The 23,854-nt window shown below is 39.1% G+C and overlaps 1 protein-coding gene across 2 annotated transcripts in view; it reads left to right on the top strand.

The window, feature by feature from the left end:
- mcu (mitochondrial calcium uniporter) overlaps positions 1-23,854 on the top strand; it is a 159,510-nt gene that overhangs the window by 44,517 nt on the left and 91,139 nt on the right. The window contains exon 2 of one of the 2 annotated variants that reach the window (XM_061910494.1): positions 23,595-23,705. In XM_061910494.1, coding sequence (XP_061766478.1) covers positions 23,595-23,705 — 111 coding nt within the window. Of the gene's footprint in view, positions 1-23,591; positions 23,706-23,854 lie in introns of both variants that reach the window. The other variant, XM_061910493.1, reaches the window with a different exon arrangement.

Genomic DNA, 23,854 nt, shown 5'->3' with positions numbered 1-23,854 from the left:
TGTGACTCAAAGGAGAGAGTTGGGTCGAAGATAACACCCAGATTCTTTACCGAGTCGCCTTGTTTAATTGTTTGGTTGTCAAATGTTAAAGTTGTATTATTAAATAGAGGTCGGTGTCTAGCAGGACCGATAATCAGCATTTCCGTTTTTTTGGCGTTGAGTTGCAAAAAGTTAGCGGACATCCATTGTTTAATTTCATTAAGACACGCCTCCAGCTGACTACAGTCCGGCGTGTTGGTCAGCTTTAGGGGCATGTAGAGTTGGGTGTCATCAGCATAACAGTGAAAGCTAACACCGTATTTGCGTATGACGTCATCCAGCGGACGCATGTAGATGCTGAAGAGTGCAGGGCCAAGGACCGAACCTTTGGGAACTCCACACGTTACCTTAACGGAGTCCGAGGTCACACTATTATGGGAGACGCACTGCACACTTTACCATTTTTGACGTGTGTTTGGGGTCATTGTCCTGTTGGAACACCCAACTGCGCACAAAACCATACTTTTTGTTTCATCTGACATCACATGGACAAAGATAAGACCTTCTGGAGGAAAATATCTGTGGTGAGATGAAAAAAAAATTGAGCTGTTTGGCCACAATACCCAGCAATATGTTTGGAGGAGAAAAGGTGAGGTCTTTAATCCCAGGAACACAAACCCTACCGTCAAGCATGGTGGTGGTAGTGGTAGTATTATGCTCTGGGCCTGCTTTGCTGTTATGGAACTGGTGCTTTATAGAGAGTAAATGAGACAATGAAAAGGGAGGATTACCTCCAAATTCTTCAGAACAACCTAAAATCATCAGCCCAGAGGTTGGGTCTCGGACGCAGTTGGGTGTTCCAACATGACAGTGACCCCAAATACACGTCAAAAGTGGTAAAGGAATGGCTACATCAGGCTAGAATTGTTGTTTTAGAATGGCCTTCCCAAAGTCCTGACTTAAACGTGTGGACAATGCTGAAGAAACAAGTCCATGTCAGAAAACCAAGAAATTTAGCTGAACTGCACCAATTTTGTCAAGAGGAGTGGTCAAAATTTCAACCAGAAGCGCCTTACTATAGTGAAACTTGCCAAGGGACATGTAACCAAATGTTTACATTGCTATATGTATACTTTTGACTAAGCAGATTTGATCACATTTTCAGTAGACCCATAATAAATTAATTAAGAACCAAACTTCATGAATGTTTATTGGGGCCCACCAGTATTTGCGCCAACCACTCTATCACAAAAAAATAAGAGTTGTAGAAGTTATTGGAAACTCAAGAAAGCCATGACATTTTCTTTTACAAGTGTATGTAAACTTTTGACCACGACTGTGTGTGTATATATATATATATATATATATATATATATATATATATATATATATATATATATATATATATATATATATATATACATATGTGTGTATGTATTTAAACCTATATACATACACATATATACGTACGTATTTTTTTTTATTGTTTAGAGTATTATACAGGAAGACTTTGAGGGCAAAACCAAAATGCTTTAAATGGGAGCCAATTGTAGTTTGTTGTTTGTATGTTGTTCTGAATAAATGTATGTAGCATTAAATACCACATACATCACCTGATTTACAACACTACTAGCAAATTCTAAATTTATTCAGATAAGTTTTATGAAAATGTATTATTGTGTTTACTTTAGTTACTTGCTATGAAACATTTTCAATTCAATAATATATCGTCAAAGATTTGTTTTGGAACTCGAAATCGAATGGGATTCGAGTCCAAAAAAACTAATCAGATCGGAGGCCACAAATGTAAATATATATCAATCTCTTGATCTGCCACACAAATGTAATTCGTTTTAATTGAAATACTTCAAGTTCAGGGCTTTTCAGATTTTTTAGGTGACAGTAAAAATATGAAAACAACAAATATAAAACATGTATTCTGAAGTGACAAAGCATAATTTAACACATAATTTACATTTAGTAAATTATGTGTTCTGTTTTCATTCTCCCTTGTTTGTTACGGGTCCTTCTTTTAAAATTAGTGTTGCAAAAATCCCCCAAAAAAACAAAACGTGCAGAGTAAATCCTTTCATGATAAAGTTCTAATTTAAGAGGTGTATTTTTTCTGGGATTGTTTAGTCAATTTCTAAATTGTATGATCTCAGTGGCATTGATACACTGCAGGTCTTCCATCAGCTCCAAGCACACAGCCTTTTGTGCTTCAAACACACTGAAGCTGGTCTTTGTAATAACACTAAGGATTGTTCTGCTTGTTCAACGTCTTTTGTTTGATATGAAGCCGTAAGGATAAATCCATGCAGCATGCAGAGTTCCAGACAGACTGTTTTCAGTTTCACTTCAGTCTTACTCATCCTTTGCCATCCAACGAGTCAGCCACTCGTCTATAAATAGGATGGAGGAGATGTTGGTGAGGACGCTTTTGCGGGAAAATGTACAGAATTACCATGGAAACGGTTTGCATTCTGTTTATAAACATAAAGAATTGGGGGCAGAATTCAGGGTTCATTTGGTTAACAGAAGTTCTGTAATTTCATATTAAATCAGGACTGTGTTGCTCTGGCAGAAAGCTAATTTGAAAGCACTTCTTGTTAAGTGGTTGCCGAGGTCTGAGTCACCTCAGTCCTCAGGGACTCGAATAATACTGCTGTGATTTTGGGAGATTGGACAAAAACACCCCGAAGGTTGTTAGTTTCACTTAACCCAAACGAACAACATTTGGGTCTGTTCCCGCCTGTGGCTACTCAGCACCATATTTGGTCCAAAGCTGTAAAATATATTAGTTTAAATCCACTGTTTTTGTTTCTTACAGGAGACAATTGATGACAGAATCGAGAGGCTTGAGTCAAAAGCTACATGTGACAGGTTGTTTGGAGGCTACAGTACATACCATACCAATTCAAAATAGCATTGTGTTCCATTGGTGGGGTTGGAGCTCTATTTATGGATATGGGAAAAACTCAGCTGATGTTATTTGTGGATTATATGTACCATTTATATTTAGAACATCCAAACCCCACATTATACTGTATTCAGGAGTAGGTCTAATTATCTTGAGAAATGCAGATCATATATCCAGTTTTAAGCAATTGCTTGTATTCCGCCACAAGACTTGATCCTAGAAGTGAAAAATATTTTAGTCAACCAATCCGTTGTACAGCAAGCAGCATGCAAACTAGCTTAGTACACAGGGGGGTTTAGTATTCCTGCAAAAAGCAGATGCGAGCAAAAAATCTAACTATGCAATGAAAAAGATACCTATATACTCTATCAAAAAGAGATTGGTCGAGTGATATCAAGGATTATACGTCGGCCGCGTTCCCAGATATATTGAATGATTGTGCTCCAGACATTCTACACGACAAAACAGACATGGAGGTCTACAACTTCTTTGTGTGTGGCTGGTCAAGGAAATTTGTTTCAAGACTCTCCCGGATAAATAGGCATTGTTTTTTCTCGAATACGCAAGAAACTCTGAAGAAACGTTTATCCTTTTCGAGTTTTGAGCGATTCGTACAGCCGAAAACAACCTAAGCATAGGGCATGATTTTTCTTTGAGAAAGGCTATGACAGACAATTACAGTGATTAGTTTATCATTTTTTTGAACTTGTTGCCGATTTATCACAGGACATGTACTACTTATAGATAAAGAACCATTCACACTTGTGTTCACAGTAGGGATGGGCGATATGGCCTTAAATCTCTACCGCGGTATATATTGCAGCCTCTTGCAATAACGATATATATCCGGATATATTATTTGGCATGTAAATTATAATATAACTATTTCAAAACGGATTACAATAATTTGGCTGCCGACAAATGCGGTATCATATTGCATAGTTTCCAGAGTTATTGTTTTGTCAAAACTGTTATTAATCTACTTGCTAATCTACTGCTAATAACTGATTCTTTTCTGCTGTAACGTGGTTCGAGCTACAGTTCTTTTGGCAACTTAACATTAGTTTTGGGCGATAATACACATTTGGCTATCGATTCAATACCAAGTAGTCACAGGGGCAGTATTGATCATACAAATATTGATACTGATACTTCATATTTTCAAGCTCAGTCAATGATTCCATTTTTAATCACAATTATAATTAGACAAAAGCATAAGATTGTGTAACAATATCAATTAAATATTTTAATTGATCCTACTTTGGGTTCTGATTTAAATCCTTTGATTTTTGTTCTTAACATTCTTCTGTACAGGGCCTTATTTCCTGACTTTGTTAACAACAACAAAAACATTTTTTTGATAATAAAAATATCAATCCAAAAATAAACTCATACTATACTTAGTATCATTACTATCGATATTTGTATGAGTCTGCCCACTTTGTTTACATTCAAAAGCTATAGCTTAGCAGCTAGTGGTTAGCATATTGATCTACAGTGTGTACAGTTTAGCATGTTTAACTATATTCTTCCTCCAGTGAACGTAATTTGTTTGCGGCCATGGAGGCGAGAGTTGCTGACTTTCAAGTGGCTTTGCACTGTGGAGGCACATTAGCCACTAGTAAGGACACTATATTGCATTGTGGACGCGTTTATTCGATCGTCGCTGTCAAATGTACAGGACTTTGTTAGAATGTGTCATTAACATCCATTATCAAAAAATAACGACAATGTTAAAAGCTCTATCGTTGGTCAAATTTATATACTATATCGTCTATATTGGGCAACTCAAATTCACCTTACTTATGGACAATTTAGCCTGTAATTCACCTAAAATGCATGTTTTTGGACTGTGAGAGATGGAGTAATTGGAACAAACCCTTACTAGCATGGGGAGAATATGCCAACTCCACACAAAAATGTTTCAAGCCAAGATTCAAACCCAGAACTACTTGGCTGTGAGCAAGAAGTACAAACGGCAAGCTTTATTGCGCTGCTTAAGCATTAAAATACAACAGCAGTTTGCCTCAAGCTGTAGTTTCAACTTGCACTGCTCAGTCTCTGCTTACGTCTGAAGGTGTGAACCCCGGAGATAACCCAACCTGCACATGAACTCTAACGTGGATAAAGCGCTGAAATGAAAGTATTTGAATGGAACAACGAGGAATTGTGACTGGAGAATGGTAACATTAATATTTATTGCTTTTGTTTGCAGCAAGGGTGTTGCAATGTAATGCTCTAAAGATATATGTGAATATTACACTGGCGTGAGTCTTAATGATTTCTGGTTAGCAAAAAATATAGCGGTTTGATGTCCTGAAAGATTTTGAAATTAAATGTCAGAATGTGTTCTAAGCTTTTCAAACACCTTAGTGCTGCCGTTGTCAGGGTAACTGGTTGAACGCTGGAAATGTCCTTTTCTTCACCGACTATGTGAAGGTTATCTAGTTCAATGCCTCCAATTTCAACATGTTCTTTACATAGCATTCATCTTATTCAATAAGTTTATTTTCAATGTTTAGACATGTGTACAGTTGACAAGTTAACATGCCTTACAATATGGTAAACTGAGATACAGTCCCACCTTCTAATTGGCCAACAACTTCTAATTGTACCATATCTTTATTTCAATAATTACAATGTATACAAGGCTGGATAATATTGTGTAATGTTATCTGACTGATGCAGTGTTTTCCTATCATATGGCAGTTATGACTTAATGACATGTCTTCTTAATTGAAAGTGGTCCTGAGGCCAGCCATCTAGCATAGGATGTCAGCCCAGCAGAGGAGAAGACCATAAAAATGAGACTTATGTGTCAAACTAGGTACAGCACAGACTCATCATGTCAAACTGGGTGACCATTCCATCAACTTTTAAATTGCTAACACATCTGATTATAATTACTATTTGAAGCAAAAACTAATTTCTGTTCTGAGTACGGATGGGCATTCAACCAAATATAGATGGATTGCGGGCACAGTCATTGAGCAAGTGAAGTTTATGTTTTGAATATTATTTAAACCAGTCTTTTTCAACCACTGTGCCCCGGCGCACATTGACATACAGTCCGGTGTGCCGTGGGAGATTATGTAATTTCACCTAATTGGGTTAAAAGTATTTTTTACACACCAGTAATTATAAGTCACAATTAATGTGCCGGTGTTGAGTGTCATTACAGCGCAGGTAGCTAATTGCTTTGTAGATGTCGGGAACACGTTGTGTGAGACGACGATGCAGATTTCTCATGATCACAAAATGCAGACGACAGCGGGAGGCAGCGTGCATGTAAAAAAAGGTATCTATTGCTTAAACCAAAAATAAACAAAAGGCGAGTGCTACTAAGAAAAGGCATTGACAAAACACAACATGCTGGACGACTGCAAAGACTTAAAGCGTGTGGAGCAGAGACGGTGTCCACAAAGTACACCCGTACATGACAAGACAATCAACAATGTCCCAATAAAGAAGGATAGCGTCCGCACAAATTAAATACTATTGATTGCGAAAACAAAGCAGGTGTGCAGAATACATGAAACTGCAACAGGAAAATACCAAGAAAACAGGAAAAAAAAACAAAATAGGAGCGCAAGACAAGAACTAAAACACAACACACAGGAATACACCAAAAAAAATCTAAATAAGTCACATCGTGACGTGACAGGTCGTGACAGTACACCTACTTTGAGACAAGAGCTATAGTGATGCATGCTTGGTTATGGTTTAAATTCTTATCCAACACTTGCGAGAACAACTTTTTATTGTCCAATCAATCAATCAATCAATGTTTATTTATATAGCCCCAAATCACAAATGTCTCAAAGGACTGCACAAATCATTACGACTACAACATCCTCGGAAGAACCCACAAAAGGGCAAGGAAAACTCACACCCAGCTGCTGAGTTTCATTTTTGAATGTTTTCTGCTATTCTGGTATTTTTAAATGAAAAAAAAATGCGCCTTGGTTCAAATAAGGTTGAAAAACACTGATTTAAACGATACTGACTAATATCCAATCTAAATTCGATGCCAGTGTTGATAAGAATATTCCACTAACACTTAAGTATTCATCACCAGCAAAATCAGTAAATTAACTAACCTTTTTACTTTTTTTCATGTAATCAACACAAAACACAGATAATTGTATTATTTTGTGGTGTGGAATGTTAGCAAATGATTGATCAAGTGAAATTATTCAGACAAAGAACTAAAGTAGCGTATAAAACGCACTAACCTACTTATGTTTAACTGTCCGGAATAGGGCTGAGACGATTAATCCATCCATCCATCCATCCATTTTCTACCGCTTATTCCCTCTTGGGGTCGCGGGGGCGCTGGCGCCTATCTCAGCTACAATCGGGCGTAAGGCGGGGTACACCCTGGACAAGTCGCCACCTCATCGCATGGCCAACACAGATAGACGGACAACATTCACACTCACATTCACACACTAGGGCCAATTTAGTGTTGCCAATCAACTTATCCCCAGGTGCATGTCTTTGGAAGTGGGAGGAAGCCGGAGTACCCGCAGGGAACCCACGCATTCACGGGGAGAACATGCAAACTCCACACAGAAAGATCCGAGCCTTGGATTGAACCCAGGACTGCAGGACCTTCGTATTGTGAGGCAGACGCACTAACCCCTCTCTCCCACCGTGAAGCCCACGATTAATCCATTAAATCTAATAATTTCATTAGAAAAGAAAGCAAATTACTTTGTGGCCATGTAGTTTTCTAATGTCACAGGGCAGATTTAGACCCAGTCTACCTGTTTTACTTACATAATTGACCTTGGAGACGCATGCATACGTCAAGGTGTCACGTAGTAGTTGACGTTGAAAATGAGTGCTTTGTTAAGATAAGACAAGCTTACGGGAGACGCCCACGGAGTCAGAATGTTCTCCACAGTCCTCCCCTCATCTCTCTGGTGCTCGTTCACTCACTTCTTCTCGCGTGCGCCTCCTCCTCCTCCTTTTCACACCCACGCTTTTTCTCTGTATTGCTGATCGTCTGCTTCACCCCAGTGGCCGGAGGGGCGTTTGTGCCTTTTATGTCTGAAATTGAGCAAATAACACATTCCATGCAATGTTTTTGGGTGTCTCCTGGGCTATTTTTAAATGTCTTTCCTGTCTTTTCCTTTTCATTCGTATTGAGTTGATCCTTACTTACAAGCCCCTAGGAGGACAATTTAAAAGCAAAATACAACTAGGCCTCCAAATATTAAGCCGGAATTTCCTCTGACATTTAGAGGTGTATGGCTCCTTTAAACTATCTCCATGATTTTTGTTCAGATTACTCATTGAGGAAACTATGATAATATTATTCAAGCAGGACTGAATTTGTCCTTTAGTTTAATTTTTTCTACCCCTTTTGTTCTCCAACTCAACACCTGGGTTGAAGCCTGCTTGTTGCTTCCCTCCATTATGAATGAAAGCTCTTTAAAGCCTATCCATTCATCAGCTCTGCAACGGAAGATGGCAAGCTGAAAGCCTTACTCTCTACTCACCCGCCTCCATAATCCCGATTTTGGATATGCGTATGTGAAAAAGTTTTGATTGCATCACGCATGTGCGTGGGCAAGTGTTTCTATGTTTGTTCAGGCGGTAACTTCTGCAGTAATCCCCCCTTCTGTCTGGATTGTAGCTTTCTTACAGCATCTCCTGGCATTTCTTCCATTTACCGACTTTCAGTGCATAGATAGATAGATTGTACTTTATTTATTCCTTCAGGAGAGTTCCCTCAGGAAAATTGAAATTATAATTAAAACTAAAATTCATACTGCATCATTAGGTGCATACCAAACTGACAAAGGTATCTCCTCAAATACTGGCATTTAGTTTACAGGAGTGCTCACCTCAAACAGGTGCCTCTTATTTTGCCCTGGGGTAAAAAAAACTTGCAGTGCATTTCTCACAGAATGCAGGGGTGCAGTTTGGAATAAAATCTGCACTGAGCCGAAACCACCTCAAAAGTATCCGTTTTCTTTGCTAATCAAAAGTTGGAGTAAAAGCTGATTAGTATCCAGATAAGTAATTGATGGAGCTATAGAATCATACTTGTAATATAATAGAAAAGAATAATACAACACATAACATTCACACATAATATTTAAATGTATTATCAATGTGTGTGTAATTGTGTTGTACCGATACCAATATCTTGGTACCGATACCAACATTATTCCGATATTTTTCGGTATTTTTCTAAATGAAGGGTACCACAAACAATTGCATTATTGGCTTTATTTTAACAAAAAATATTAGGGTACATTAAACATATGTTTGTTATTTGCAAGTTTTTTCCTAAACATAAAATAGTGAACATACTAGACAACTTGTCTTTTAGTAGTAAGTAAACAAACAAAAGGTTTCTAATTAGTCTGCTGATTTATGCAGTAACATATTGAGATAAGCGGTAGAAAATGGATGGATGGGCATATTGTGTCATTTTACATTCTATTATTTTGTCAAAATTATTATGGACAAGCGGTAGAAAATGTATTCTTAATCTACTTGTTCATTTACTGTTAATATCTGCTTAAGTTCTCTTTTAACATGTTCTATCTACACTTTTGTTAAAATGTAATATTCACTTATTCTTCTGTTTTTTGATACTTAACATTAGTTTTGGATGATACCTCAAATTTTAGCCATTACAGGATCAAACATTGGTCATATTAAAAGTCCACATGTGTCCACGGACATATTTCCTGAGTTTATAAACATAATATATATTTAAAAAAGAACAAAAGAAGATATTGTGATGAAAGAAAATATCGACCTAATAAAGTAGTATTGACTACGCTACTGTACTTGGTGTCATTACAGGATATTAGGTGTGGATCCACCAATGGCGTTTGTTTACATTTTGACGTCGTGAGCTACAGTGTGTAGTGTAAGAAACTTACTTTATTTGTCGCCATGGAGGTGAGGATTAGTGAATTAGAAGTAGCTACAACACTGCCGACAGCGTATGGACGGTAGCCGCTAGCTAGTTAGCCATGTCTCAAAGCACCTCTTCCTGAGGGCGTTTCAGTGTCATAACTTCACCTTTATCGTTAGTTTTTAAGGGAAAATGTGTCCTTTTTTCCTTTTCTGTCTACACACGGTGTCTGCTTGTTAGTACTCCGTGATTGTGCGCCGGCGATCATGCTCGTCTTCTTGTAAAACCAGCAATGACACGACGTGACGACGGCGGGGGCGCAGGGGATTTTGGGACCGGTACATATTCGGTATAGTACCGAAAATGATTCATTAGTATCGCGGTACTATATTAATACCGGTATACTGTACAACCCTAGCTTGTACCATGAATTGATTAACGTGGACCCTGACAGCAGCGGCGGCGATGACCAAGAAGAACGCGGAGTTGGAATATAATTACAACACTTTATGTACATATTTATATACATATTTATATAATATTTACATATTTATATAATATGTAACTAATATGTAACTACAAGCTCCATTCACAGACAGAGTCCCATTGCTTTTATGAGGGGTCGAGCGAGTCAAAAGCTAAAAAAAAAAAAAAAAAAAAAAAAAAAAAATTAAACATTTAAAAAAATAGTTTTATTTGTGGCGGCCGTAATTCTTTGAGGCGGGCCACCACAAATAAATGAATGTGTGGGAAACCCTGTGTGATGCTGACGGTGCGTTGCGAGTGGTAATACGATTGAGAGAAGGTGCGAATCTGGTAACAAATGGAGAAATAATTAATTCCCAAGAAAAACAGCGCGGGGTTCATCGTCTGGCAGTGGTTTGACTTCAAGCAGGAATATGCTGAACATTTATGCGGTGGAAGCGTTGCTACAAAAAGTAGCTGCAGTGTTAATTTGTAGCATCATTTGAAAAGTCACCGGCTAGAGAATGAAGAGTGCTTCAAACTGTGCATATCTACATGTCCGTTCTGTGCCACACCCAGAAAATGCCGAAGCAACTATTACCACATCAACACCGTAGGACATATACTATTTGATATGCAGCTCATTTTTATGAGACACTTATTGAAATATCTTGTGTGACATCTTGGACAAAAGTGCACTTAATTTGTTTTTAACTATTGTAGTGGCGTTCTGTACAAAAAGTACACTTTGATTTAGTGTTGTTTTGATATGTCATCTTAGTGACATCATGCACAAAAGTGCACTAATAGCTTGTTTTAAAATGCATCTGACAATCTTGCACTTTCTGTTTCAACATGACATGAATGTTTGTGCCACTGCTTGATAACTGTTTATTAAATACAGTTTTGGTCATTTGACTTAGTTGTGATTTACCTCTCTGCATGAAAGTTTAAAATAAGCATATACATTTTAATTTTCCTGAAGGAACTTTTTAATTTTCCTGAAAGAACTCTCCTGAAGGAATCAGTAAAGTCATATCTATATATCTATCCATCTATTAGTGCAGTATGAACAAGAATGTTTTAATGTAGACACACAGAATCGTCAATACTGCTGTGATTATATGTACCGAGTGTTAATTCAAGGCTAAGGCAATATATCGAGTTATATATTGTTTATCGCAATATGGCCTAAAAACATTGAGATATTAAAAAGGCAATATCGCACAGCCCTAATAGGTCCCCTTTAATAAATAAACTACATAAGGGAAAAATTTATTTTTCAGGGTTATTCAGGGTTTCCCCGAGACTGCCAAGTTAACCTGTGGGAGCGTGGTCAGTGGGTGTGGTCAGGGGCATGGTCAACATTACGTCATCGAGTAATTTGGCAAATTTTCTATGATGATATAACCCTGGTCTATCGTTTATGCTTTAAGTGTGGTGTATTATATTAAGATGGTCACTACTGGTGTTGTATAACAATTGGCAGTTCAATAATTCAATTTAGAGGAGTCAAATTTGACTATCAACCTGGTAGTTGAATGGTTCAACATTAAACATTATTCTGTTGGAAGTAGGTGAGTCAAGAACACAAAGTCCCAGAGAGGGGAGACGCCAAAAGGGAGCCCGCCGATGTACACGAAGCCATGCCTCCGTGCATCTCCGGTGTCTTCCCTGGTGGGACTCGCCGGAAATTGGACACAAGTGCCACCTCAGCACTGAGATGTAGCTCCAACCACTTCACTTGGGCAGGAGGCCTCCCTCACTGCTTCCCTTTGGAAACTATAACAATCCATCACATATGCTAACTTTGTTACAACTATTTTACTTCCTCGAGATAGTCAAGTTTGATTGTCTGTTTGGCGCTCTGTTAGAGCCGTAGCCACTATTAAGCACATAATAGAGAGTAATGTTGTCCCAATACTAACATTTTGGTACTGGTACTTATTCTTTTGTTGTTTGGATGCTTTACATTAGTTTTGAATGATACCACAAATTTGTGTAACAATCCGATACCAAGTAGTTACAGGATCATACATTGGTCATATTTAAATTCCTCATGTGTCCAGGGTCATCTTTCCTGAGTTTATAAACATAATATAAATTTTAAATAAACTGAAGAAGATTTTGTGATGCCAAATTTTTTTTACAAAATCGTAGTAGTATTGACTAGATACGCTACTGTACTTGGTATCATTACAGTGGATGTTAGGTGTAGATCCACCAATGGCGTTTGTTTACATTGTGACGCCGGTGAGCTACGGTGTGTAGTCACGCATGTTTAGCTATTCCTCATCCTGCAGGGATGATACTTGTAAGAATTGTACTTTGTCACCATGGAGGCGAGGATTAGTGATTTAGAAGTAGCTAAAACACTGCCGACTGGGGCTGGACTTTAGCTGCTAGCTAGCTAGCTAGCTAGCCTTGTCTTAAAGCACCTCCTCAGGTGGGCGTTTCAGTGTTATAACTTCACCTTTATCTTTGGTCTTTAAGCCAAAATGCATCTGTTCTCCTTTTTCTGTCTACACACTGTGTCTGTTTGTAAGTACTCCGTGATTGTGCACTGCCGAACATGCTCGTAAACCAGCAATAACACAACGTGACAATGACAGGGCGCTGGGGGAAGGGGGGTAAAAGGGAGGGGGTGTTGGTGGACCGGTACTTTTCAGAGGCGGTATAGTACCGAATATTCATTAGTATCGCAGTACTATACGAATACCGGTATACCGTACAACCCTAATAGAGAGTAATAAAAGCATTTATGTAGGTAGAAATGTCACGGGTTACATTACCAAACATCTTTTACAGTCAAACCATAATCATTTTTGGTTTGTTTTATTAATATGCCAAAGTGATCCAATCACAGAAGTGCAGCTTGACTCCATTTGAAGGCATGCCTGCTCCCGCAGCCGGGTAACACTTTCTTCTTACTCTCTGGTGGGGCCGATCAGAGGAGGTCACTAGCCTATGTAATCCTAACAGTATTCATTTGTCTATCTGAGAGTTTTGAGCCTTTTTCTTTGGGGTTGAATACGTCGCAAATGAGGTCTGTTGATTTGAGGTAATGCCCATTAGCTGTTTTTTTAAAAATAAAATAATAAAACTTCAAATGATTGTTGACTGATCCAACAAATCAGATTGAACTACTAAAATCGTTCATCAAACACAGCCCTACTGGTCACACTTTTTTTAGGTCTTTTTGTTTCAAGTCTGGTGGTATGTGGCAGTGTAGGGGGAAAACAAGTAACGGTTGGCTGCCTCCAGTGATAATTCATTTCTGGTGTAAATTTTGCACAGTTGAAAGAGGCTGAAAAATATGCACACTAAATGTTATTTATGGGCTCTTTGTTGCAGCTATTCTGTATATGTGTCTATTTGTGAACGTTTAATTACGGACCAAGGTAAAAGTGATCACCAAAATGTGTTGTTTAAGTATTAATATTGCTTGTCCTAAGATGGCTGAAAAATATTCCCCTGTGTTTATTGTGGCATACAGATTTAGCGTATAGTGTGACCAGTCATGGTTGTCCCATAGTCACGAGTCTGGACTGTGGTGGCACTTCAATCACCATCTTGGAGAAGCTTCCTCTCCCAGGTGATTTACTCGAGTAGGATTGAGTTACACCTAATATCGGACACTGTATTCCCAGCTTTACCACGATATATTATGTTTATGTATGCACTTGGCAGTGACAAACATGACCCGATCAGCTGTTTGTCTTTTAAATGAGAATGTAGCAGTTTCTGCAAACTCTGCTGTAAAAACTGAAAAAGAAGAGGAACACCGTAGAGAACATTGCTGTAGAAGTGAGAATTGCTGCCAACTTTTCGAGGTTCCTGCTCAGATGCAAATTACCATATCTGCTGGCTTTAATTTTTTAAAACTAATTTGCAGTTCATTTAGATGGAAATCTGACTCATGGTGTGAATAGTACTTTAAATATCCACCTTCACCCACATCCATGGTTTCCCTGAGCAAGCTGTTTTATATCCTTAAGCTCCTGCTCGTCATTAGTGAAGTTTCAGGGAAGCCCCTCTGACTTGGTAAATTTTCTCTAATAGGTCTTTCGTTGTTTGAAGTCACTCAGCAGTCGCCCATTCTCTGTGCCCTGCATGGGTAACCACTGGTTTACTATATGGGCTTAATGTATATTTCCCCCACCTCCCTCAGGCTGACTGTCACTCTGTAACTAATGCAGAGATGGTGATTTAGCAATGCCTGAAGAACTGACAGACAAAGAATAGAAAGCGAGATGAACAAATAAAGAATAACTTATTACATACTAGGGTTGTACGTAGGGGTGTAACGGTACACAAAAAATTTTGGTTCGGTACGTACCACGATTTAGAGGTCACGGTTCAGTTCATTTTCGGTAGAGTAAGAAAACAACAAAATACATTTTTTTTTGGTTATTTATTTTCAAAATTTGCAAAATCTTCCACCAAAAATATTTTTCTTAGTGTAATATTTGATGTGAAGTAATGGGAACCTTGGATAGGTCAATAATTCATAATAACATTGATTTTGATTCAATATTATGTTTTGAGCAATGACAGTTTGAAAGAAAAAAAAACAGCTTTGTTTTATTAGTCAACATTGCAACTTTTTCTAAATTACATTTAACCTTCAAGCTTTTGTATTTCACTTTTGTTATGTTTTTGTTTATTTTAATGGTATTTTTAGAATGTGCCGTGGGCCTTTAAAATAATAGCTGTGGGCCGCAAATGGCCTCTGGGGCACACTTTTGACACCCTAGCTATTGATAATAAAAAAATAAATCTGATAAATCAATGGATAAAAAGCAGAGCCTGGTGACGCATGCGCGTTAATCATAACTCTCTCGCTCTCTCTGTCTCTGCTCCTCCCTCATGAATTCTGCTGTTGCTCGCACAATGTGTTCTGTTTTTAACCACTTCTTAACCCTGAACGTACATTGTTAATACACGCAAGCATAACTCAACATGCCGGACATTTGAGGCATTTAAGAAACTCTGCCTTGACAGCTCCGCCAAAGAGGACATGTCCGGTGAAAAGAGGACGTATGGTCAGTCTATCCTAGCCCGGTCGCTGCTAGCATGCTAGCAAAAGAGGACATGTCCGGTGCTAGCAGGAATCGGGCTAGGATAGACTGACCAAACTTTTGGTCAAGCTGGCCGGGAACATTTCCAGTTGATTTGTATAAGCACTCCATTTATTTCGTCATAGATGGACTCCAAGTTCCACATTTGCAGTCTGACCTCACTCTCTTGTCTTCCGCTTGCTCCGTTTGTTCGTGCTCGCTACTATAAGTAGCAGTTCATCCCCCCTATCTTCAGTTTCAAAAAGATAAGGTTGTGAATCCTCATTTGTCCAAAAATAGTTGTCTTCATTGTGTGTTACCAAGTCTGCCATGATTAGAACACACACAAGCCTTTGTTTCCGGAAGTAGGGAGTGTGCTGCCGTGGAAATGGAAATAAATGTGCCAAAGAAAGAAGTTGAGGTATTGCTTTAAATGACCAAAATACCGTATATATTGTACATGTTCCATATTGTTAGAAATGTCTGTTACTACCTCCATCCATCCATCCATCATCTTCCGCTCATCCGAGGTCGGGTCGCGGGGGCAGCAGCCTAAGCAGGGAAGCCCAGACTTCCCTATCTCCAGCCACTTCGTCTAGCTCTTCCCGGGGGATCCCGAGGCGTTCACAGGCCAGCCGGGAGACATAGTCTTCCCAACGTGTCCTGGGTCTTCCCCGTGGCCTCCTACCAGCTGGACGTGCCCTAAACACATCCCTAGGGAGGCGTTCGGGTGACATCCTGACCAGATGCCCGAACCACTTCATCTGGCTCCTCTCGATGTGGAGGAGCAACGGCTTTACGTTGAGCTCCTCCCGGATGGCAGAGCTTCTCACCCTATCTCTAAGGGAGAGCCCCGCCACCCGGCGGAGGAAACTCATTTTGGCCGCTTGTACCCGTGATCTTATCCTTTCGGTCATGACCCAAAGCTCATGACCATAGGTGAGGATGGGAACGTAGATCGACCGGTAAATTGAGAGCTTTGCCTTCCGGCTCAGCTCCTTCTTCACCACAACGGATCGATACAACGTCCGCATTACTGAAGACGCCGCACCGATCCGCCTGTCGATCTCACGATCCACTCTTCCCCCACTCGTGAACAAGACTCCTAGGTACTTGAACTCCTCCACTTGGGGCAGGGTCTCCTCCCCAACCCGGAGATGGCACTCCACCCTTTTCCGGGCGAGAACCATGGACTCGGACTTGGAGGTGCTGATTCTCATTCCGGTCGCTTCACACTCGGCTGCGAACCGATCCAGTGAGAGCTGAAGATCCCGGCCAGATGAAGCCATCAGGACTACATCATCTGCAAAAAGCAGAGACCTAATCCCGTGGCCACCAAACCGGAACCCCTCAACGCCTTGGCTGCGCCTAGAAATTCTGTCCATAAAAGTTATGAACAGAATCGGTGACAAAGGACAGCCTTGCCGGAGTCCAACTCTCACTGGAAACGTGTCCGACTTACTGCCAGCAATGCGGACCAAGCTCTGACACTGATCATACAGGGAGCGGACCGCCACAATAAGACAGTCCGATACCCCATACTCTCTGAGCACTCCCCACAGGACTTCCCGAGGGACACGGTCGAATGCCTTCTCCAAGTCCTGTTACTACCTTATATATTTAATTGCAGCGTGTATATAAAACGTTAATAGAGGGTTTTTAATATGTTTTAGAGGGCTTTGAAGGCTACAATGGTAACTCCCATTAGCCACATCTTGCAAGCATTTATCATCTTTAAAAATCCACAGGCAAAGTTCCAAAAAAACGTACAGTTCCTCTTTAAAATCCCCCGTGTCCTGGGGCCTATTTTCAGAGTTTCTAAACAATAACAAAATGTAAAAAAAAAAAAAAAAAAAAAAGACCATAAAAAACAATTCGGTCACTCCACTGATACTGTATTTTCTATCGTTACTGTGTTTTATGTATTGGCCCCCTCCCCTTCCCCAGTTCATATTCAAGAGCATTTAACTCGGCTGTTATGACAGATTGTGTCCTGCTGTGTATAATCCTGGTCATCCAGTGATAAAGCTATTTTTAAGAAAACGTAGTTTATTTGCCGCCATGGAGGCGAGAATTAGTGACTCGCAATGTGGCGGGACAATAGCGGGTTGTGAAAACTCTACATTGCGTTGAAGACATGGTTGTTTGCTTGTCACTGTCAAAAATATGACAATTGTAGTAAAACCTCTACCGTCGGCCAAATTTACATAATTTATATTGTCTACATTGCGCACTTCATACATTATTTACTATATAAGGATTGGAACAGCCATAATTATATTAATAGTCTTGGGTTCATGTGCCCATAGTTAAAATTGATAAGCCTTTTCTGCAGTACTGTAACATGGATACATACTTAATGCAGAATCTGGAGTGTCTATGATTCATCATTAGTATTTCTGAGCTGTGGTACTACTGAATATAAATCTTCCATTAAGAGCCATCTCAGCCAATCATTAATTTCCAATTATTAAAACTGACTGGGATCACTTTGGTCAAGACTTTAGGAATTCACAGTAGGAATGAGCACAAGATTACATTTCTTTTATCAATAATGGGGAAATTTGAAGTCAAAGTAGTGTGGTTTATTTTGTCTCAAATGCTTCAAAGACCCAATTCATTTATAAGTGATTAATATGTAGATCTCTTGTAAGAAGGTGACAAGAGTAGTGGATTAGGTTCTGAACTCTCTTGGATATGTTTCTTTGAAACAGGTGGTGCTCGGTGTCAGCAAATTGACTGTGAATGATGGTGAGGTGCTGGAATGACTGGTATTTTATACTAAAATGTATCAGTAAAACTTGTCCAAATTTTGAAAGGTTAAATATGGTCAAAAAACCCTGAGTTTGCATTGCTGTTATGAATATGTTTCGTGATTCCTTATTCCTAAAGAAGGACCAACTTTGAAAGGTATTTTAAGGGGAAGATTCAATGTTAATGTTGTGTAAATATTTAAGACTCTATTGTCACCTATCTGTAAATATACCTTCACTTGTTGGGGTTCTATGTTTATGTTAAAGTGTTTATTAACATATTTTTACACAATGAAGAATACAAATTGTGTTATCCATCCATCCATTTTCTACCACTTGTCCCTTTCGGAGCAGCTGAAATAGGCTCCAGCGACCCCCCGCGACCCCAAAATGTGTTATGTGGAAGCTTAATATAATTGAAAACCGCAGTCTGTGTAAGCCAGAATTCTATATACTAGTATTGTTAAGCTTATATAGCTGTACTAAGATTGCTCATACAACACAAACAAAAACAGTAGCTTTGCAACCATAAATATTTTTTTTTGTCAGATCATAACCATTAATTGCTTTTATCATTCAGTCTATTGTCAGATCTCAGGCTGTACAGAAAGAAAGCACTTAGCCCTTGTAACCAACCTACTCAGTGGCCTAGTGGTTAGAGTGTCCGCCCTGAGATCGGAAGGTTGTGAGTCATACCAAAGTCGAAAAAAATGGAATACATTGACTCCCTGCTTGGCACTCAGCTTCTAGGGTTGGAATTGGGGGTTAAATCACCATAAATGATTCCCGGCCGCGGCACCGCTGCCACCCACTGCTCCCCTCACTTACCCAGGGGGTGATCAAGGGGATGGGTCAAATGCAGAGGACAAACTTCACCACACCTAGTATGTGTGTGACAATCATTGGTACTTTAACTTTAACTTTAAGTTGTGTTGTATCTACAAAGAAACAGTGCTAGTAGTGATTTTAACCTGCTGGGTTTTATGCAAGGAAACTAAGAGGTTTGTACACGTATAGATTGGCCTATGACTCATCTTATTTTGTTGTAGATGTCGGCACTATCCGGTAAGAACAGCTGCTGTTTGATCGCTGACAGTCGAATCAACAGATATAGAGAAGGGGCATTTCCCCCGCAAACCAACAGACCCGATAGTGAAGATAGGCCGCAGTTGATACTCTTAACACACTTGGTGTTTGCTGGCATATATGGTTGTATAGTCCACAACTAAAATAAAGGAAACCATGACATGCAAATGTCTTGTCAAATGCTAGATTTTGTATTGAAACTTGGGACGTTTTTTTGTTATTAGTTTAATTGATCTGTCAACTGTCAACAATAAATAAAGTACTATGTAATCTAACTGCAAGGCAGTTTCCACCCCATTGAAATTATACCTGTAACTGCATTGTGTGGCTTGAATCGCAATGATTTTAAATAATACAAATATTGTTTATCTGTCATTATCATGCCATAGTGGTAACACATTAATAATACTCCAAAGCACTTGAGAGTCACTGAAGTCTTGAAGGCACACCCTTCGCATGGGTTGTTGCAGTATGCCTGACTTGGAATAGATAAGGTTGAGGCAATAATCCTGCAGCAACACTCGATCATAGTACCAAGGTTCACTGCTTATCTTAATGGTGGGCTATACTGTCCACTGTCGTTTCTGGTCCCAGAAATGCGGTCAGGCATTGAATTAGCCTTGCTGCGGACAAAGTAGCTTCATTTGGTTTTGTGAATCCTACTTACATGTCATTATTATTAATGGAAAGTATTTTTGGCGACACTAAATTGGCCCTAATGTGTGAATGTGAGTGTGAATGTTGTCTGTCTATCTGTGTTGGCCCTGTGATGAGGTGGCTACTTGTCCATGGTGTACCCCGCCTACCGCCCGCGCCCCCCGCGACCCCAAAAGGGAGTAAGCGGTAGAAAATGGATGGATGGATTTTTGTATTTATCGGCAACCTTTGGCCATCTTTCCGTTTATATGCAAGGGAAACATTTGTCAATTTTGCCTGAACCCCCGATGGTTTAAATGAAATGTAAATTCTACCAATTAAATCTGAGGTTTACTCTTATTATCTTACTTATGAGTTAAATAACAACAGACATGGTATGACATAATCCGCACGTTATTTTATATGTAAGCAAGGTAATTACCATTAATTAATTCACATGGAGTCGGGGGGCTTGTGGGATCAGTAGTTTGCCTTTTCGCTTCAGAGCATGAACTGATGGGCCACCTGGAGCCTTCCTGTGGTTTGCTGGCAGGATTTGCACATGTCTGAAAGGTTTTCTCCTGCACACCATCTTATTCCTGCAGCCCAGAAATTAGTTGGGCATGAAACCTAGTATTACTGTTTTAAAATAAATTTGAAATCATTTTAATGGTACATTAAATGTAACAAGGAGAATAACTTCCCTGTCATCGCCATGAAGACTCTGGATCACCTACTTTAATGGTCAATACTATATCAAGTGTTATTGTAAGCGCTGGTGCTAATGGTAATACAAGAGTTCTTCAAATAGTGCCTTACATTCTGATAGATGCTCTTTCTAATTTTATTTCTGATGTGTTGTCCATTTGAAACAAATATGCACCACTCAAAGAAATGGTAAACTAACGGTACATGAACATATATTGAATCTTAAACTACTGTGCAGAACATAACTTGTTTGCTACCCCTATTGCCAAACAAAACAGCAGCATAGATCTTAACAACATGTTACTATCACTCATATAAATTAGTGTGGGGTCTCACCAGTTGTCACTTAGGTGGTAGTAATAGAGTACCCTATTTTCCGGACCATAGGGCGTACCGGATTATAAGCCGCATTCAAGGAGTCATATTTATATTTTTCTTTTTCTGAATTGAAAACACTTCCTTGTGGACTACATCACATGTAATGGTGTATTTGGTCAAAATGTTGCATAGATCAGTGTTTTTCAACATTTTCTGAGCCCATGCACATTTTTTGCATTGAAAAAATCCAGAGGCACACCACCATCAGAAATCATTAAATAACAAATCTCAGTTGACAGCAAAACGTCGTCGTCACAATTGTTGAATACGACTTTAAACCATAACCAAGCAATATAGGTTTTGTCTCAAAGTAGGTGTACTGTCACCACCTGTCACATCACGCCATGACTTATTTTGAGTTTTCCTGTGTGCAGTGTTTTAGTTCATGTCTTGGCTCCTATTTTGCTGGCTTTTTCTCTTTTTTGGTATTTTCCTGGAGCAGTTTCATGTCTTCCTTTGAGCGATATTTCCCACATCTACTTAGTTTTAGCAATCAAAAATATTTCAGTCGTATTTATCCTTCTTTGTGGGGACATTGTTGATTGTCATGTCATGTTCGGATGTACATTGTGGACGCCGCCTTTGCTCCACAGTAAGTCTTTGCTGTCGTCCAGCATTCAATTTTTGTTTACTTTGTAGCCAGTTCAGTTTTAGTTTCGTTCTGCATAGCCTTCCCTTAGCTTCAATGCCTTTTCTTAAGGGGCACTCGTATTTTGTTTATTTTTGGTTTAAGCATTAAACACATTTTTACCTGCACGCTGCCTCCCGCTGTTCCCGACATCTACAAGCAATTAGCTACCGGCTGCCACCTACTGACTGCCGAGCTCTCGACAGCACGACACTCAACAACAACACATAATTTTCACTGTTTGTAGACTATAATTACTGGTTTGCAAAAAATATTTTTAACCCAAATGGGTGAAAATACATAATCTCCCACGGCTCACCAGACTGTATCTCATGGCACACTAGTGTCGCGGCACAGTGGATGAAAAACACTGGCATAGATTATGTTTTACAGTTCGTCTACAAGCCGCTTTCTGACGGTCACTTCCGGATGCGCCATTTTGTGGGCGTCTTCTCCCCGTCATCTTTGTTGTAGTGGTGTAGCCTGCTAGAACTGCAGTAGAAGAAGTGTCAAAAGATGGAGCTAACTGTTTTAATGACATTCAGACTTATATAAACAACGGAGCAGCATCTCCTCATCCGGAAACAACAACAATACCTTAAAAGTGTCCCGTGAAAAACCGTCCGACCTGAACTCTCTAATAACTAAAGTTCTTTGGGTGAATAATGTAAACTCACTACACAAGTATGTTTTAGCGCTTTCAAGGCGAGTTTACTGACATAAATAAATAAGAACTTTACATTACTTTGTATTTCAAATGGCAACAGCGGAGGATGAATGTCCTATAACAAGAACATAGAGAAAAAGAAGAAGCTTATAGACTACAAAGGTCGACTCACGCAGTTACTGTATGTCGGGCAAAGTTTGGATACTAACGTTGGCTAAAATTGAATGTATACTCTATCATAGCAACAACATGACTGCAAATTGTTAGTTTCTTCTTTGGGACTGCTTTTGTGGGTGTGTATTCATGTACAAGACAACTTTAACGCCAGACTAGATACACAGATCAACAAACAATATTTATTTCAGATATTTAGAAATTGTAAAAAATACAGACACTTTAACAGAAGCCAGCTAAAAATGTGAGCTGCAAGTTGCAAACAGCCATTTAATGTAACTTATATCTCAAATCAAATCGCAAAAGCTGGGATATGTTTTATTTTTAATGTGTTTTATTTTTACTGTGTATTTAATCTGCTCTTTTTTTCCGTGTTTAAAAATGTATTTATCATGGCCTTGAAATGTATTGGTGCAGTTTACTACAAAAGCAAGTATTTTGCATAGGCTTGTATGAGTAATACAAGCCGCTCCATGTTCAAACTGCTTCCACAGTGGAGTGTTTTAGATCTCGTCTTAAGACCCACTTTTATTCTTTGGCTTTTAACACTACGTGTTTTTTTATACACTTTGATTTTCATTTTACTGTTTTAATTGATTTTACGCTTTAAAATAGTTTTTAATCATATTTGTTTTTATATTGTTTTTATTGGTTTTATTTTTATTCATTTTTTGTTTTATTCAGTCATTGGTGGAGCATAATATTGTTTTTAACATGGCTGTGCAGCACTTTGGAAACGTTATTGTTTTTTAAATGTGCTATATAAATAAAGTGGATTGGATTGGATTGGATAATAGTTACTGCAATGCCTTTAAGTCAGTTAAGTAAGGTGTTCCTGGCAAAGACAAATACTAATATTAATCTTAACTCTAGGAGTTAAGATGAGTGGTACAACAACAACAACACATCATTTGCACTGTTTGTAGACTATAATTGCTGGTTTGCAAAAAATATTTTTAACCACAGGGGGATTGTGTCGAATTTGATCACATCTTGTGTCAAATTTGATCACATCTTGCACAGACATTTACGATCCCAGTTCATATTTAATCACAGCAAAAAGTAAACTGCTGAAGTCTGTGATGAGAACAGCATCCACTTTCACGCTTCATTATTTTAATCCTCTTTTCAGCGCACTTTTAAAGAAGGCACTATAAGCCCTGCTGGTATTTTGCTGTGCTTTATCTATGCCAAATTGAGCTGAGGACCATGTTCCCCAACTTATTGCAACTTCTTTGTGTGTCTTCTCATCAGCAGCAGGTACTCTCGCCTCCGTTCACTCGCCAGACTGTCAGGAGAGCACATGGTCTCCGGTCAACAGCTCACTCCACACTCTTCACTCAACCTCCCAATGCCCTGTCTCCACAGGTTAGTGTCTTTGTTTGCATTCAAGCTTTAATACAGAAAGTAGAACTACTACAAGTCAGATATTAAAGTTAAAGTCCCAATGATCGTCACACACACACACTTGGTGTGATGAAATTTGTCCTCTGCATTTCACCCATCCCCATGTTCAC

This window comes from Nerophis ophidion, linkage group LG09 (assembly GCF_033978795.1).
Source record: "Nerophis ophidion isolate RoL-2023_Sa linkage group LG09, RoL_Noph_v1.0, whole genome shotgun sequence".
NCBI classification, from domain to species: Eukaryota; Metazoa; Chordata; class Actinopteri; order Syngnathiformes; family Syngnathidae; genus Nerophis; species Nerophis ophidion.
Note: the sequence above shows the minus strand (reverse complement) of the source record. Positions and strands in the feature narration are given on the sequence as shown.